The 18230-nt window shown below is 48.2% G+C and overlaps 2 protein-coding genes across 7 annotated transcripts in view; one reads left to right on the forward strand and one right to left on the reverse strand.

Annotated features, from left to right (window-relative positions):
• The window catches only part of CC2D1A (coiled-coil and C2 domain containing 1A), a 113781-nt gene extending 110363 nt beyond the window's left edge, over positions 1-3418 (reverse strand). For both annotated transcript variants that reach the window (XM_073622763.1, XM_073622762.1), the window contains exon 1: positions 3261-3418. In XM_073622763.1, the coding sequence (XP_073478864.1) occupies positions 3261-3314 (54 nt within the window). In that variant the 5' untranslated portion in view covers positions 3315-3418. The remainder of the gene's footprint in view (positions 1-3260) is intronic.
• Positions 3419-3485: 67 nt separating this feature from the next.
• BRME1 (break repair meiotic recombinase recruitment factor 1) overlaps positions 3486-18230 on the forward strand; it is a 63356-nt gene continuing 48611 nt past the window's right edge. For 2 of the 5 annotated variants that reach the window (XM_073622764.1, XM_073622768.1), the window contains exons 1-2: positions 4091-4317; positions 12847-12884. In XM_073622764.1, coding sequence (XP_073478865.1) covers positions 12860-12884 — 25 coding nt within the window. In that variant the 5' untranslated portion in view covers positions 4091-4317; positions 12847-12859. Of the gene's footprint in view, positions 3599-3726; positions 3784-4089; positions 4318-12846; positions 12885-18230 lie in introns of those variants that run through there. The other 3 variants (XM_073622765.1, XM_073622766.1, XM_073622767.1) reach the window with 3 other exon arrangements.

Raw genomic sequence — 18230 nt, forward strand, 5'->3', positions numbered from 1 at the left:
TTTCTCTGGCCGATGCCAAAGCCGATATTTAGAAATCGCGGTGGCCGATGGCCGATATATGATGCCGATTTATTTGGGCCGATATATTAGGCCGATTTTTTTTTTTTTTCCCTTCATCTCATAAAATCTAACAGACCCCTTTCACACTGGGGCGTTTTTCAGGCGCTTTTGGGCTAAAAATAGCGCCTGTAAAACGGCTCCCCTGCAGTCTGTGTGAAAGCTCGAGTGCTGTCACACTGAGGCGATGCGATGGCAGGATGTTAAAAAAAAGTCCTGCAAGCAGCATCTTTGGAGCACTCCTCCACCACTCCTGCCCATTGAAATGAATGCGCACCGCTGCCGAAGCGCCTGCAAAGCGTTTCGGCGGCAGCGCTTCAGGGGCGCATTTAACCCCTTCTTCGGCCGCTAGCTGGGTTATAAGCGCCCCGCTAGCAGCCGAATAGCGCCGCTAAAATGACGGTAAAGCGCCGCTAAAATTAACAGCGTTTTACCGTCAACGCCTGCCCGCTCCAGTGTGAAAGCAGCCTTAAGTAATAAGTGATACAGAAAATTTTTTATATTTAAACATTTATTAAACAAAACAAACCTCCAATCAGTTCACTTGTATGTAGAATTTAGATTAAAAAAAAAATAACTATATCTTAAATATTAAATACACAAAAACAGGTAATCAAAACTTTTGGACGAAAAAAAATGGGCTAACTTTACTGCTTTTTTTTTTTTTTTTTTAATTTCATTAGTGTATTTTTAAAAAAAAACTTGCGTTTGAAAGACCGCTGCGCAAATACCGCGTGACATAAAATATTGCAACAACCGCTATTTTATTCCCTAGGGTCTCTGCTAAAAAAAATATATATATAATGTTTGGGGGTTCTTAGTGATTTTCTAGCAGAAAATACAGGATTTTTACTTGTAAGCAACAAATGTCAGAAAAGATTTAGTCTTTAAATGGTTAAACTGAAAACTTCTCCAAGGAGTTCAGTCTATTGATAAAAGAACCTGAAAGAGATACAAATGTATCTTCTTATCAGACTTGGCTGCCCAGAGGAGGAGAGAAGAAAACTTCAGACAACTTGCAATTGACTTCTATTACAGAAGTCATTTGCAAGTCCCGCTGAATTGGTTTTTTTTATCAGCACAATCGGCTGATGCCAATTAAGTAAAAAAAGCCAAATATCGGTCGACCTCTAGAGGTAAGGGGCCATTATCTACCACTAGAGGATTGTTGCATGGAGGAGATCCTGCTGCACACTTCACATTCACCACTCTTCTGAACAAATGATTTTTAAACTCAGCTGCTATCTACACAACTTAATTGTCTGTTATCACTAAGAAGGCATTGAAGCTGTTTTTTGTTGCACTGAGTCACCTTTATTGGATTGTATTATTTCAAGGTTGAGCACCCCCTGTTGGCGCTGGACACTATATTGCATGATGCACAACTATGAAGATCACTCTGGACATTCAATGTAACATTGTATCATTTGGCAATTTTTGCTTTTATGTTATTGAGTTTTTAGTCATCTATTTATTTATATGAATCATGGTTCATTGAACTATAATAATTTCCGGGCCATTATCTACCACTAGAGGATTGTTGCATGGAGGAGATCCTGCTGCAATGCTTCTATTGGTAGGTGATATACAGAGACAGGTGGGGAACACCATTGTCACTATATGATCAGTAAGACACGGCAATAAGGGAGTCCCGATGGAGCCCCATGGAGGAGTGCCTCTTGGCTAAGCGGCTCCGCCGCCACATCCTCTTGGCTAAGCGGCTCCGCTGGAACTCCCTCATGGCCAAGCTGCTCTGCCAGGGGCACCATCATAGGTAAGGACCGCCATCCCAGGTAAAGGACTCTACCGAGAATCATGGGGACGGGGCTCAGCATATCAGGTTGGTTTTGCTGGGGCACCCTGAAGGGTAAGGAGCCCCGGGGGAAGCTCCGTCTTGGGTAAGGGGCCCGGGGGGAGCTCCGTCTTGGGTAAGGGGCCCGGGGAGCTCCGTCTTGGGTAAGGGGCCCGGGGGGAGCTCCGTCTTGGGTAAGGGGCCCGGGGGGAGCTCCGTCTTGGGTAAGGGGCCCGGGGGGAGCTCCGTCTTGGGTAAGGGGCCCGGGGGGAGCTCCGCCTTGGGTAAGGGGCCCGGGGGAAGCTCCGTCTTGGGTAAGGGGCTCGGGGGAAGCCCCGTCTTGGGTAAGGGGCTCGGGGGAAGCTCCGTCTTGGGTAAGGGGCTCGGGGGAAGCCCCGTCTTGGGTAAGGGGCTCGGGGGAAGCCCCGTCTTGGGTAAGGGGCCCGGGGGAAGCCCCGTCTTGGGTAAGGGGCTCGGGGGAAGCCCCGTCTTGGGTAAGGGGCTCGGGGGAAGCCCCGTCTTGGGTAAGGGGCCCGGGGGAAGCTCCGTCTTGGGTAAGGGGCTCGGGGGAAGCCCCGTCTTGGGTAAGGGGCCCGGGGGAAGCTCCGTCTTGGGTAAGGGGCCCGGGGGAAGCTCCGTCTTGGGTAAGGGGCCCGGGGGAAGCTCCGTCTTGGGTAAGGGGCCCGGGGGATGCTCCGTCTTGGGTAAGGGGCCCGGGGGAAGCTCCGTCTTGGGTAAGGGGCCCGGGGGAAGCTCCGTCTTGGGTAAGGGGCCCGGGGGAAGCTCCGTCTTGGGTAAGGGGCCCGGGGGAAGCTCCGTCTTGGGTAAGGGGCCCGGGGGAAGCTCCGTCTTGGGTAAGGGGCCCGGGGGAAGCTCCGTCTTGGGTAAGGGGCCCGGGGGAAGCTCCGTCTTGGGTAAGGGGCCCGGGGGAAGCTCCGTCTTGGGTAAGGGGCCCGGGGGAAGCTCCGTCTTGGGTAAGGGGCCCGGGGGAAGCTCCGTCTTGGGTAAGTGGCTCGGGGGAAGCTCCGTCTTGGGTAAGGGGCCCGGGGGGAGCTCCGTCTTGGGTAAGGGGCCCGGGGGGAGCTCCGTCTTGGGTAAGTGGCTCGGGGGAAGCTCCGTCTTGGGTAAGGGGCTCGGGGGAAGCTCCGTCTTGGGTAAGTGGCTCGGGGGAAGCTCCGTCTTGGGTAAGGGGCCCGGGGGAAGCTCCGATCCCGGGTGAGGGGTTCCAGCAGAGTGTAGTGACAGGTCAGGGTCTCTGCCCGGGAAGGGTGACATGTCTGAATGATGGGATATGACATTATAATGATATGATGTACACAGTGACAGGTGTAGGACAGCCATGACCTCCTCATATACAATATATATATATATATATATATATATATATAGATCACACACTGCTCTCTCTCACCACTTTAGGCGGCGCTCCCCCGGCTCCTCGTCCCACTCTCCGGCCGCCGCTCATCCTTCAAACCACAATATTCCAACCACAGCGATCACCGGCTACTTCCGCGTTCCCTGTCACGTGATCCGAGGGCATAACTACAATTCCCGGCATCCCACTGACCTAGAAGAGGGAGGGCGTGTCCGCAAACGAGGAGCGCCCTGGGGGGAGGCAGTGGGCGTGCCTTCTGGTCTTGAGGTAGATGAGGAGCGCTCTGTGGGAGGGAGGGACCTATCAGTGGGCGTGTCTGCTGTTTCAAAGGTCGAGAGAACCGCTCTGTTGGAGGGGCGTGTCTGGTGAGCCAGGTACATGTTGAGGTAGAGAGTAGCGCTCTGTGGTAGGGGCGGGGCTACTGGTCCTAAGGTAGATGAGGAGCGCTCTGTGGGAGGGGAGGGACAGCGCAGTGGGCGTGTCTGGTACATGTTGAGGTAAAGAGGAGCGCTCTGCGGTTGGGCGGGGCTGCGCAGTGGGCGTGTCAGCTGTTCCTAAGGTAAAGAGAAGCGCTTTGTTGTAGGGGCGGGGCTGCGCGGTGGGCGTGTGTGGTGAGTCGTGTACCCCCTGAGGTAGATAAGTAGCGCTCTGTGGGAGAGACGGGGCCGCGCAGTGGGCGTGTCCGCTGTTCCCAAGGTAGAGAGGAGCGCCCTGAGGGAGGGGGCGTGTCTAGTGAGCTTGGTACATGTTGAGGTAGAGAGTAGCGCTCTGCGGTAGGGGCGGGGCTGCGCAGTGGGCGGGGCTCCTGGTCCTAAGGTAGATGAGGAGCGCTCTGTGGGAGGGGAGGGACCGCGCAGTGGGCGTGTCTGGTGAGCCTGGTACATTTTGAGGTAAAGAGAAGCGCTCTGTGGTAAGGGGCGGGGCTGCGCAGTGGGCGTGTGTGGTGAGTCGGGTCCCCCCTGAGGTAGATCAAAAGCGTTCTATGGGAGAAACTGGACCTAGAGAGGAGCGCTCTGTGGCAGGGGCGGAGCCGCGCAAGTAGGTGTGTCTTGCGGGTCGTGGGCGCGCAGTGGGCGTGTCTTCTGATCCTGAGGTAAATGTGGAGTGCTGTGAGGGGGTCACATGCTATGTATGGAGGGGGATTTATGGGGTCACACCAGACATTGATATCATTCAATAGGGGGCGTGTCATCTTTATAAAATCCTATTATTATTTGTAATGTGAATTACTTTTGTTAAATGATTTCTTTGGCTGCCAACTAAATCGCAGAGCACAGCAGACTTGTCATTAGAGATAGCGGCGAGTCTATTGCTGGTCTTGTCCAGCGAATGAGAGGATTCCGATTGGCTAGCGGCTCGCGGGTTCATTCACCTCATTGGCTTGTATTTATAGAACTAAAGGAACTTCTTTCTCTTTTGTATAGAGTAGTAAGGGAGGGTTATAACGGTGTTTTTATCAATGAGTAATGATACTTTCCGTCGAGTACTCACCGATCCCGAGTACCGATACCTTTTGCGGTGCGATTTGCGTCCATACAAAAGGAACGGGGCGCAAATCACACCGGAAAGAATGGCGTGCGATCTGAACAGTAATGCGGTGTGATTCCTGTCTGAATCGCATGCGGTTTCTCGCGCCGCTCCTTAGGGAACCCAGGCTTGTCATGGCGACTTCAGCCTGGACTCACACAGGAGCGGCGCGGGAAACCGCACGCGATTCGGACAGGAATCACACCGCATTACTGTTCAGATCGCACGCCATTCTTTTCTGTGTGATTTGCGCCCCGTTCCTTTTGTATGGACGCAAATTGTGCCGCAAAGTATTGGTTTCGGTATTGGGATGACGTAAGGTCCTGGCAGTGAAAGGGTTAAAATCCAGGCAGTAATACACGGTCTCGCCCTGCTCTGCACGTGCTCAGTTGCTCTGTTTTTTTTTTTTTTCGGGACTGTGCCTAAAATGTACAGGCTGACAGCCTAAAAGGTTTACTGCTGCTGGGGGGGCTTAGGGCTTCAGCAAAATGGCCGCCTCCAGCAAGAAGAGACAGGAGCAATGCTGGGAGCAATTTACCGCACACACTCCTTTTTGGTGGCAGAATTATTAAAGTGGTTGTTAACTCACTTTCACAACTTAACCCAATCTGTTCTGTCTCTTAAACGCTTGCCGACCGCCTCACGCAGATATACTGCGGCAGAAGGGCTTGTACAGGCAAAATCACGTACCTGTACGTTGCCCTTTAAGAGGCGGCCAGCGGGCGCGCCGCCGGCAACGCGCGCCCGCGGCAAGCTCCGTGAGTCGGGTCGCGGGTCCCGCGGACTACCCGCGATCGCCGAACGGGGAGGAAGAACGGGGAGATGCTAATGTAAACAGCATCTCCCCGTTCTGCCTAGTGACAACTGTCACTGATCACAGCTCCCTGTCATCGGGAGCAGAGATCAGTGACGTTACACACACAGCCCATCCCCCTGACAGTTAGTAATCACTCCCCTAGTACTGATTTAACCCCTCCCCGCCCCCTAGTGGTTAACCCCTTCACTGCCAATGTCATTTACACAGGAATCAGTGCATTTTTATAGCACTGATTGCTGTATAAATGACAGTGGTCCCAAAAATGTGTCAAAAATGTCCGATGTGTCCGCCATAATGTCGCAGTCACGATAAAAATCGCTGATCGCCGCCATTTAAAAATATATATATATATATATTAATAAAAATGCCATAAAACTATCCCCTATTTTGTAAACGCTATAACTTTTGCGCAAACCGATCAATAAACGCTTATTGCAATTTTTTTTTTTTTTTTACCAAAAATATATAGAAGAATACGTATCGGCCTAAACTGAGGAAAAAAAATTGTTTTTTTATATATTTTTGGAGGATATTTATTATAGCAAAAAAAATAATTCCTTTTTTTTTTTAAATTGTCGCTCTATTTTTGTTTATAGTGCAAAAAATAAAAACCGCAGAGGTGATCACATACCACCAAAAGAAAGCTCTATTTGTGGGGAAAAAAAAGACGTCAATTTTGTTTGGGAGCCACGTCGCATGACCGCGCAACTGTCAGTTAAAGCGACGCAGTGCCGAATCGCAAAAAGTGCTCTGGTCAGGAAGGGGGTAAATTCTTCCGGAGCTGAAGTGGTTAATGCAGTGCCTCCCTGTCTGTTTTATTCAAAAAAATTCCTCCTTTACCATATTTTTTTTTTTGTTTTTTGATTAGAAACAAAAGTTTTTATTGAGTTTTTTTTGTACAAAAGAGTTATACAGGGTAACTGTACAGAGTGTAATGTACATAATGTAGAGAGTCTCGCAGCTCAATAAACTACATATAAGAACAAACAGCATAAATATAACAGGTAATACTGGTGTCAATCAGTTATTTCCATACGAGCCGATAGCCATATATTGTTTACATTAACCTATCGACAATGCAGAAAAAAAAAAGGGTTAGATTGTACAAACATGAGAAGTAACAAACAGACTATGAGGTGCAAGTTGAAGAGGATTGCAACCATCTATCACAGATTTTATTGTACTTGGTCGGGCACCCTCTATTTGTTTAAATCACCTTTTTGTAAGGTAGAGTGTTGTTGATTTCGGCAAGCCAGGCAGCTAACGTTGGGGCGGCCGTCTGGATCCAGTTTGGTGCTTTTAACTTTCTTGCTGTGAACAATGTTTCATGTAAAAAATGAAGCGTAAATTTATCTATTCCATCCTCAGGAAATAGGCCTAAGGCTGGATTCACACCTAGGCATTTTTAGTGCTTTTTGCAGATTTGCACTACAGTCCATTTAACATGGTTTCCTATGGAACACGTTCTGTAGTGAAAATCTGCAAAATGTAAAAAGCACTAAAAATGCGTAGGTGTGAATCCAGCCTAAAAGGCTCTGTCTAGGATCCATCGACACTGGCGCGAGCCCATTTGGTCGTGTAGAAACTGGACAACCTGCGACCAGTATCCCTGGATCCGAGGGCACCGCCAGATGATGTGATCAAAGGTGCCAATAGAGATCAGGCACCTGGGACACATAGCGCTGCGGGAGGGGCAAAATTTAGCCAGGCGTTGAGGAGTCAGGTATGCCCTATGCGTAATGTAATGCCGCGTACACACAAGCGGGAATGTCCGACAGAAAAAGTCAGACGGAATCTTTTCATTGTCTATTCCGTGTGTAGGCCTCATCTGACTTTTTTTTTTTTTTTTGAAAATTCTGACGGACCTAGAAATGGAACATGTTCTAAATATTTCCGACGGACCCAATTCCTATAAGGAAAACCGATCGTCTGTAGGCTGGTCCGACGGACCAAAAAAGACGCATGCTCTGAAGCAAGTACGAGACGGAAGCTATTGGCTACTAGCTATTGAACTTCCTTTTTCTAGTCCCGTCATAAGTGTTGTACATCACCGCGTTCTGGACGGTCGGTCTTTGGGTTGACTGTGTGTAGGCAAGACCGCTTGAATGGAATTCCGTCTGAGAAACAGTCGGAGTTTATTACGGTTTATTAAAACGGTCGTGTGTACGCGGCATAAGTTTGCGTAAGTCTGTCAGACAGTTTGGGGGATACCAGCTTAGGAGTTTCTAACACCTCACCCCAGTCCTCACCCTCCACTTCTCCCACACCATCGACCCACTTCTGTTTAATAGAGTATGCTAGTTTGGTTGCAGGTGGCGTGGTGAGCATATTGGAGAAAAGAGATATAAGAGCTGATGTGGTTCTTCCCAATATATCACCTCAAATACGTCTATGGGGGATAAAGTAGGATATGTGTCCGTAAACTGAGTGTGAAGTGCATGTCGTACCTAGAAAAAGCGGAAGAGCATATAATTTGGAAGACTGAATTATGCTTTCAACTGATCAAATGTTTTAATTTCTCCATTATGGAGAACGTGTGACAGTAGGTATATACCCTGAGATATCCAGATGGTGGGGTCAAGAAGAAGCTCCGGGAGGAGTTTATTATACCATAATGGGGTATTGTCATCAAATACAGGGCATTCCATCTTGGAGGTCACCAGGTCCCAAATCCTTTTGTGTTGAAATGAGAGTCCAGAGCGGTTTGGATATATCATCGAGCCTTTCAGTCCTCTCAGTACATCACAAAATGGGTGTGGGAGTCGTGAGTCCGCTGGGTTGCATACCAGGGCCAAATATCTATGTTTATCTGACTTGTCTATGTGGTATAAGTGAGAGAGCTGCGCGGCCAAGTAATAAGTCCCGAAATCGGGCTCCACCGCCAATGCATATAATAAGGGTGAGATGGGGCAGCCCTGCCACGTCCCCCATGAAAGTGGGAAGGCAGTAGAGGTCCAGCCATTAGCCACCACCCTGGCCTGTGGAGCATTGTACAGGCTAGTGAGCCACTTGACAAAATTGGGGCCGAACCCGAAGCAGCGTAAACACTGCCACAGGTATCGCCACTCAACCGAGTCAAAGGCTTTGGCTGCGTCGAGGGAGACAATTACTCTAGATCAGGGGTCTCAAACCGGTGGCCCTCCAGCTGTTGCAAAACTACAAGTCCCATGAGGCATTGCAAGGCTGACAGTAACAAGCATAACTCCTACAGGCAGAGGCAGTCTTTTACACATTTTTACAGTAATCAGTGCATTTTTATAGCACTGATCGCTGTATAAATACCAATGCTCCCAAAAATGTTTCCGATGTGTCCACCATAATGTCGCAGTCCCGATAAAAATCGCAGATCGTCGCCATTACTAGTAAAAAAAAAAATAATAATAAAAATGAATACATCTATCCCCTATTTTGTAGATGCTATAACTTTTGCGCAAACCAATCAATATACGCTTTTTGCGTTTTTTTTTTTTTTTTTTTACCAAAAATATGTAGAAAAAGAGGGGGGAATTTTGGGACTTTAAATGAGGCACATATGTAGTGTGCCTCCATCCCTGGTTCAGAAAAATGAGTGGGAGTTTTGGGACTTTAAATGAGGTCTATGGACAACGTGGAGGTTGATGGAACCTCCACGTTGTCCATAGACCTCATTTAAAGTCCCAAAACTCCCACTCTTTTTCTCAAAGTATGTAGAAGAATATATATCGGCCTAAACTGAGAAAAAAATAGCTTTTTAAAAAAAAAATGGGGATATTTATTATAATATAATATAACACAAAATATTGTGGGTTTTTTTTTCAAATTTGTCGTTTTTTTTTTTTTGTTTATAACGCAAAAAATAAAAACCGCAGAGGCGATCAATTACCACCAAAAGAAAGCTCTATTTGTGGGAAAAAAAGGACGTCAATTTTGTTTCATCACACGACCGCGCAATTGTCAGTTAAAGCGACGCAGTGCCGAATTGCAAAAAATGGCCTGGTCATTCAGCATTCCGGGGGCTGAAGTGGTTAAGGGAGTGAGGTTTGTTTTTTTTAATTCAAAGTGGAGTTCCAGTCATTTTTTTGTTTAGTAAAAGTCAGCAGCTACAAAAAAAGTGTATCTTCTGACTTTTAATAAAAAGACACTCACCTGTCCCACAATCAAGTGACGTGGCCACCCAAACCCTCCCTTCTCTCCCCCGCCTGTCCACGGTGCTGGCAATACTACTGTGGGCATCCGGCTGTGACAGCTTGCAACTTCACAGCCAGGTACGCATGTCTCACTGCCCTGTCCTGAATTGCCGGGCAATCTTTTGGGACCTGTGATGTTTCCCAGAAGATTGCAGGGAGGAAGGGCCGCCTAGGCGGAAGTGGGAGCTCGTCGGTAATCGCGATGCATCGTGGTATCGAATTGTTGACCAGATAATCTCAATGGAATCAAATCGTGAGACCAGCGCACCTCTATCAGGAAGGGGGTAAATCCTTCCGGGGCTGAAGTGGTTAACCACTTCACTACAGGGCACTTTTACCCCCTTCCTGCCCAGACCAATTTTCAGCTTTCAGTGCTCTCACACTTTGAATTACAACTCAGTCATGCAACACTGTACCCATATGAAATTTACGTCCTTTTTTTTCACACAGATAGAGCTTTCTTTTGGTGGTATTTAATCACTAGTGGGTTTTTTATTTTTTGTGCTATAAATAAAAAAAAAAAAAAAAACATACATTTTGTGAAAAAATGCTTTTTCTTTGTGTCATAAAATTTTGAAAAATAGTAATAGTAAAAAAAGCGCCGCTTTACCGCCGACGCCTGGGCATCGGCAGTGTGAAAGCACTCTTATGCCCTGTACACACGGTCGGACATTGATCGGACATTCCGACAACAAAATCCATGGATTTTTTCCAACGGATGTTGGCTCAAACTTATCTTGCATACACACGGTCACACAAAGTTGTCAGAAAATCCGATCGTTCTGAACGCGGTGACGTAAAACATGTACGTCGGGACTATAAACGGGGCAGTAGCCAATAGCTTTCGTCTCTTAATTTATTCTGAGCATGCGTGGCACTTTGTGCGTCGGATTTGTGTACACACGATCGGAAATTCCGAAAACGGATTTTGTTGTCGGAAAATTTTATATCCTGCTCTCAAACTTTGTGTGTCGGAAATTCCGATGGAAAATGTCTGATGGAGCCCACACACGGTCGGAATTTCCGACAACAAGGTCCTGTCACACATTTTCCGTCGGAAAATCCGACCGTGTGTACGGGGCATTACAAGTCAGGAAAGTACAAATACCCCCCAAATGACCCCTTTTTAGAAAATAGACATTCCAAAGTATTAAGTAAGTAGCATGTTTAGGTTTTTTTAAGTTGTAATTTTTTTCCCACAATTCTTTGCAAAATTAAGATTTTTTTTTTTTTCAAAACTGTCATATTAAACAGGTTATTTCTCTCACAGAGCATGTGCATACCATAAATTACACTCCAAAATACATTCTGCTACTCCTCCTAAGTATGGTGATACCACATGTGTGAGACTTTTACATAGCCTGGCCACATACAAAAGCCCAACATTGAAGTAGCACCTTCAGGCGTCATGTGAATGAACACAGATGCAGGACTCGGGAGCGCGCCCGCACGGGTGTCCACCAAGGAGAGCGCTTCTCCAACGTGCATACTCAATGCGGGGAGGAGCCACCAGCGCCGCTGAGGGACCCCAGAACAGGAGGATTGGGGCCAATCTGTGCAAAATGAACTGCACATTCATATATATATATATATATATATATATATATATATATATATATATATATATATATATTTTTTTTTTTTTTTTTTTTTTTTTTTAAGCAAGGGTTTACAACCCCTTTACCACTTCAGCCCCGGACCATTTTGCTGGCCAAAGACCAGAGCACTTTTTGCGATTCGGCACTGCGGCGCTTTAACTGACAATTGCGCGGTCGTGCGACGTGGCTCCCAAACAAAATCAATGTCCTTTTTTTCCCACAAATAGAGCTTTCTAAACCTCTGCGGTTTTTATTTTTTGCACTATAAACAAAAAAAGAGCAACAATTTAAAAAAAAAACGCATTATTTTTTACTTTTTGCTATAATAAATATCCCCAAAAAATATATAAAAAATTTTTTTTTCCCTCAGTTTAGGCCGATACGTATTCTTCTACATATTTTTGGTAAAAAAAAAAAAAAAAAAAAAAAATCGCAATAAGCGTTTCTTGATGGGTTTGTGCAAAAGTTATAGCGTCTACAAAATAGGGGATAGTTTTATGGCATTTTTGTTAATAACTTTTTTTTACTAGTAATGCCAGCGATTTTTATCGTTACTGCGACATTATGGCGGACACATCAGACAATTTTGACACATTTTTGGGACCACTGACATTAATACAGCGATCAATGCTAAAAAGTTGCATTGATTACTGTAAAAATGTCACTGGCAGTGAAGGGGTTAACCACTAGGTGGAACAGTAGGGGTCAAGGGTGTCCTAGGGAGTGTTTCTAACTGTGGGGGGGAGGGGCTGTGTGTGACACTACACTGATCACTGCTCCCGATCACAGGGAGCTATGATCAGTGACAATGTCACTAGGCAGAATGGGGAGATGCTTGTTTACATTAGCATCTCCCCGTTCTTCCTCACCGTGAGGCGATCGTGGGTATCCCTGCGGACATCCGGTCTGCAGGACCCGCGATCCTGGTCACGGAGCTCCCGGTGGGCGCGCGAGCCGCCTCTTAAAGGGCAACGTACAGGTACGTTAATCTGCCTGTACTTGCCCTTCTGCCGCAGTATGTCTGCGTGAGGCGTTCGGGAAGTGGTTAATTGGCTCCTGTCTAAATTGGCCCTAGTATGTGTATGTATGAATGTGAGTTAGGGACCTTAGATTGTAAGCTTCTTTGAGGGACTGTTGTGAATGTACAATATATATATATATATATATATATATATGTGTGTGTGTGTGTAAAGCGCTGCGTAAATTGATGGCGCTATATAAATTACCTGTAATAAATAAATAAACTGGCTGGGAAATTGCTGAAGAACTACAATTACAATTGGGTGGATTTACTAAAACTGGTGCACTCAACATCTGGTGCAGCTGTGCATGGTAGAAAATCAGTTTCCAACTTCAGCTTGTTCATGTGGAAGCTGATTGGTTACTACTGTATGCAGAGCTGCACCAGATTCTGGACTCCAGTTTTAGTAAATCAACCCCAGCATGTTCTCAGAACATCAGAGTCAGCTGTTGTATCAGAGGATGTTAATGATGTTTTCTTTTCCTTGTTCTAGATACTGAAGAAAGATGAGGAAGAAGAAGAAGGAGAGCCGTTAGTGTATTCTACAATATGACCTCTTGTCTCCAGGCACCTTTATCTTTTCATGTCTTGTTCAGCTGTGATCATAGATGTAGCAGTTTATCCTTGACCAGTGTAGATAAGATGTCTCAACCTTCTCATGACTGCCAGACCATAATATATACTACAGCCCTAACCCCCCTTAACGTTACCTACGATTAAAGAGACCACACTTGGAATGGAGTATAAATGGCCATAGCAGCCTTTTTATTAACAAAATATTAAATATAACATTCTTTAAACACATAAACAACAAACCCCAAATATCAGTCGCTCAACCTAGTGGCCTTTTACCATGATAGGCCTCCAGCCGTAACACACCAGCTCGGAGACAACCAACTACCCACAGTGCAACCATTACTATATTCCAGCCAAACCATGTTAACTGGAATACACCAGAGGGGCACATGCCACCGATGAGTCCCCCACACTTCCATCTCATAGGTTTTCTTGCCACCATCAAAGACTACCCATCACCACCATTATCAAGTGTGACCCCTTACCCTTGAGAGCCCCTCTATGCCTGCAAAGCATGCTGAATCCCATCCTGCAACCCCAGGGACCATAAATCAATACCCACTGCAGACAAGTGAACACCACCCCCCTGAGGTAAAGCCCGGCATCCCTCTCCAATTCCATATGGCGGATAACCAGACCCTGGTTATGAACAACGAAGCAGCTCACCATTTTATTCACTTTAATTCGGGCCTTGTTGACCCTGTCCACTGACCTTGCCATGTGCCAAGTTGTCCGGGCAACAATGTCAGACCACAAGACCAACCTATATGGAAAGGCCTCGCGAAACCGCAGGAAGTCAAACTTTACATCCCTCATTAGCTCCCGAATGGCCCGTACCCCCAGATTCCCACCGACATGTAGTACCAGAACGTCAGGTGGTCTGTCCAGGCATGCAAAACGATGCACCTGACCCTGCTCCACATCATACCTGGCAAACCCAACCACCGAATACACGCCTCACCCCTGGAAATACCCAGCTGCCTGCCATTAGGCCTAATGTCTGCTCGCCTGGCTCCCAAAACACATATGAGTGGCCCATGATCCAGACGAGGCGCAGCTGTGCTCCACCTGAAAGAAAAGAACAAACACCACGGGATAACCACAAGACAAACAGATACTCACCCCACATAGTTACATAGTAGGTGAGGTTGAAAAAAGACACACGTTCATCAAGTCCAACCTATGTAAATGATAAAACGGATACACATGTACCTACAAAGACACCCCCCCCGTTGCTGCTGTTTACTCTGTCACCAAATGTGGGCGAATGTAGTTACGGAATCTCCTGGAGTCCCATCTACCAATCCGCTTAACAGCCGCCTCTCCAACCCACACTGCACGGCCTCTGTGGCTGCCCCAATCTGGAAGGAGTGCGAAGCATACTGTGTGTAATCCAAACCCGCTGCTTTTAGGCATTTTCGAAAAACTGACACAAACTGAAATTTAGACAAAGGAAACCAATCCCTGTGCACCAAAAATGGCCTGTCTGAAACCGGGTGAACCACCAAGAACTCCCTTACCACCCCCACCAGGCACACAGGAGAACCCGGAGTAGAAAACAGCTGTACTCTGAAACCCTTACCACCCTGCTCCGTCTTAGACTTGCGGAGCAATAACTGAATGCCGTCCACCCCGTAGACTACATCCTGAGCCCATAAGCCCCCCCGGTACCCTCTTGGATGGGCTGACCAGCTCCCTAATTCAGAAGGCTCCAAAAAAGGCCAGTGAAAAGTCCACTTTAAATAAGGAAACCTCATAAGCTGATGTACACAACGAACCCAAACGAACAATAATGGTCTGCAAATTATTAAAGGACACGGGCCGCCTAGCATCCCTGCGCTTATGTGTCCTACAATATCCTTTCAAAGCCTGTCGCACCCAAAAATCCTAGGTAAAATCGACCCAGCCCCGTAATTTGAACAAAAACGCCAAACCCGCTAGTTTTCGGTCCATGGCAGACACCAACACCCCCAGTTCCAGGTTCCTGGAAACAAAATAGATGACCAGCCACCGTACCTCCACGCCATCCGGATCCACCCTGGCCAGCCTAACCATTTCCCACCATTCCTGCCATACCTTAGAGTAGGCCGCCCATGTGGCCTCATTCACTGACCTCCTGATTCATCCAGCGATGACTCCAAGGCGATCGCCCACAGCCATGGGGGACACAGAACCCCCCTGTTGATTGGCCGCCGGTGGCAGCTCTCAAAACCTGTCCCACTGAAAGTGAGACAAGGCGTCAGCCAAAGTGTTGTCGACCCCCGGGATTTGTACCGCATAGAGAAAAATACTCAACTGTAGGCAACGTAGCACCAGGTGGCATAGCAGCCGTACTACATGCTGTGACGACGCTGAGATGCGGTTAATAACTTGCACCACTCCCATGTTGTCACAATTCAATCGCACCTTCAAATTTATGAACGGCTCACCCCAGATTTCCATAGCTAGCACCACCGGAAAAAGCTCCAGGAGCACCAGATTCCGGAGGAGGCCCGCCTCTAACCATGAACTCGGCCAAGGCCCTGTGCTCCAATGCCTCTGGTAGAACGCCCCATACCCCGTCGACCCAGCTGCATCCGTAAACAGTTCTAAATCAAAATTACTCACCGGGCCTGACATCCACACCAATCTTCCATTATAGTTGTCCAAGAATACACGCCACACCCTCAAGTTCTCCCGATGTTCCCTAGTGATGCGAATAAAATGGGTGGGGGACCGAACCCCTGCGGTAGTTGCGGACAGCCGCCGGCCCAATACCCATGGGAATAATGCGACAGGCAAAATTCAACTTACCAAGCAAAGATTGTAGCTTCCGAAGCTAAATCTTGCGGAGTCCCAAGATCCCACAAATCTCCATCTTAAGCCCCATCAGCTTCTCCTCTGTTAAAGCGGTGTTTCACTGTCTCCACATATTTTTTTTTTGTAAGACTGACACTCTTTAATGTATTTTAATCTTGAACTTACTTGTTCCATTTCTACAGCGTACTGCTCTCAGTTTGCTTTAGTAACAATAACTTATAAACTTTCCCGTTGTCGGGTTTCATCTTGCCTGTGGGCATGTGAAGCCCACAGGCATCCTCTTCCAGGATACGGTGCTGCTGATCGACCAGCATGCACCGCCAGTTCTAGCCCCGATCTCAGTCCTGTTTAAATCTCGCGAGATTTCACGGCGGCTCTCCGCAATGTCTCCTGTTATGAATGACAATGAGATCCCAGGAGACAGTGCGCCGAAGAAAGGATATGACGCAAATACCCGCAAAGTCCACGCCCACAGCCGCAGGGACAGAACAAAGGGAAAGACAGATTACATAAGGTAGGGGAAAAAAAAAAGGTCCATATGGCACTCGGTGTTACCTTTAGAAGCCACCGAGATGATGTTTAAAAAATGGATGAAGAACGACACTCCATGGCGTACGAGTCGATAACTGCCCAGGAAGCTGAGAGCGGTAGTCGGGCCCTCTGTCTTAACCTCAGCTAAATGAATACCGAACTTACCCGCCATGTGCTGCAATGTGAATTAAAGAACTGCACACACATTAGATAAAGGTGACCCCAAGTAATGAATGATGGAATTAAGCCCCGAAACGTCACAAACCACCCATTTAACAAAGGAGCTGAATGTCTCGAACAATGCGCAGGAAATGGAGCAGCCCATAGGCAGGCAACGATCTACGTAATATTCCTCTTGCCAGCAGCACCCCAACAGCCAGAAGCTTTCCAGATGGACCGGGAGCAATGCCGATTCAATAGCGGATTTTGCTATCAGCGCCCCTTTTCCATAGCGGCGAACCCAAACAACTGCTGCATGTGTAAGACACCGTACACACCTCAGGATCTATCGCATCATTGACCGAACCGCCCCTCGACAAAGACAAGTGGTGTATAAGCCGAAACTTATGTGGCTCCTTCTTGGGCACCACCCCTAGAGGAGAAATCACCAGATCTGTAAAAGGCTTAACCGCAAAAGGCCCACCCATGCAACCCATCGCCACTTCCCTACCCAATTTTTTCAGAAACCACCCCTGGATGAAGCAAGGCCCCCCCCTGAAAAAACTGGTTCGGGGCCCTCGCTGAGGACACGAGCTGCATCCAGAGGCTAATGTCCTTGTGGTCCCAGTGCAACGACGGCCGGATGGCTCTACGCTGCCGAAACTGCTCGTCGTACCGCAGCCATGCAGATCCCCCGTAGACTCTGTGGGCCTCACCGACACCGTCCATGTAACAGAAAAGCGCCGAACAGTGTTCAGGATTTTTCTCCCCAATCACACTCGACATAATGGCGATTGCCTGCAGCCAGTTACAGAACGTGTGTAGAATCAATCTGTACCGCCGTATTTCCTCATCCTCCTTCTTGCTGTCGTCAGGCTTAAACTATGCAGGTTAAATTTTCTCTAGGGAAAGCAAAGAGAAGATCTCCATGTACTCGCCATTGCAAATGTTTTCCCTGACTTCTGGCTTCAAATGTGCCCCTAATGGCCCTTCAAAGCAGACGTAAACCTCGCATTTTGCTGCGTCCGCAATACAAACCAAATCCGTTTTTCCCGCACCATCCTGCGACGATCCCGCTTTCTCCCCTGACGCAGCACCTACTGACCCAGAGGTCGGGAGCGACCCCAAAGGCGCTGCAGTGTTAGCAGGGACAGTCATAACTGGGAGGGGCCGTCCCACCAGACCCAGCCCCAGTGCCGTCCGCAGCTAACCTGTCACCCGGAGGAACCAACACCTGCGGGGCCTGTACCCCTTTTCCCCCTGCAAACCGCTGCACCAAATCGTGTAAACCCTCCAGCAAGGCCTGTAGCTGCAAATCAGACCCCGAAAGGGCAGGCGTAGAGCCTGCTACTTGGAGATCCCCTGCAGCACCCGCAGCAGACTGCGGCGCCACTCTCGTAGCACCTGTAACACCCCCAGCTCCTACCCCCAACAACCCACACAATGAAGCATTTAAAGACATGCTAGAAAGGGAAGAGGACTTACCGGGCTGACCAGGGGGGGCCCCCACAGCCGCTGCTCCACAGTCCACCGGCGCTGGACAATCCTGTGCCTCCTCCACCTCTGAGCCAGACAGCTCTCCCTCCGACTTTTCTCCAGGCTGTTGCTCCGAAGGTCCTTGCCGCTTCTGGCCTCGCCTCCCAGCACTGGACCCTCCCACCAACTTAGCCTTCCGCTTGCCAGTCCGACCTGTTTCCTGTAACTCCGCACCCAGGCCTCTGCTACTGCTGCTGCTCTGTGGCCCGTCCCTTCCAGCAGGGGAACCCGCTGCCATCCCGGAGCCGTCGGCCGTGTCTGGTAGGGGCCCGGCGG

Source organism: Aquarana catesbeiana, linkage group LG03 (assembly GCF_042186555.1).
Source record: "Aquarana catesbeiana isolate 2022-GZ linkage group LG03, ASM4218655v1, whole genome shotgun sequence".
In the NCBI taxonomy this organism is placed as follows: Eukaryota; Metazoa; Chordata; class Amphibia; order Anura; family Ranidae; genus Aquarana; species Aquarana catesbeiana.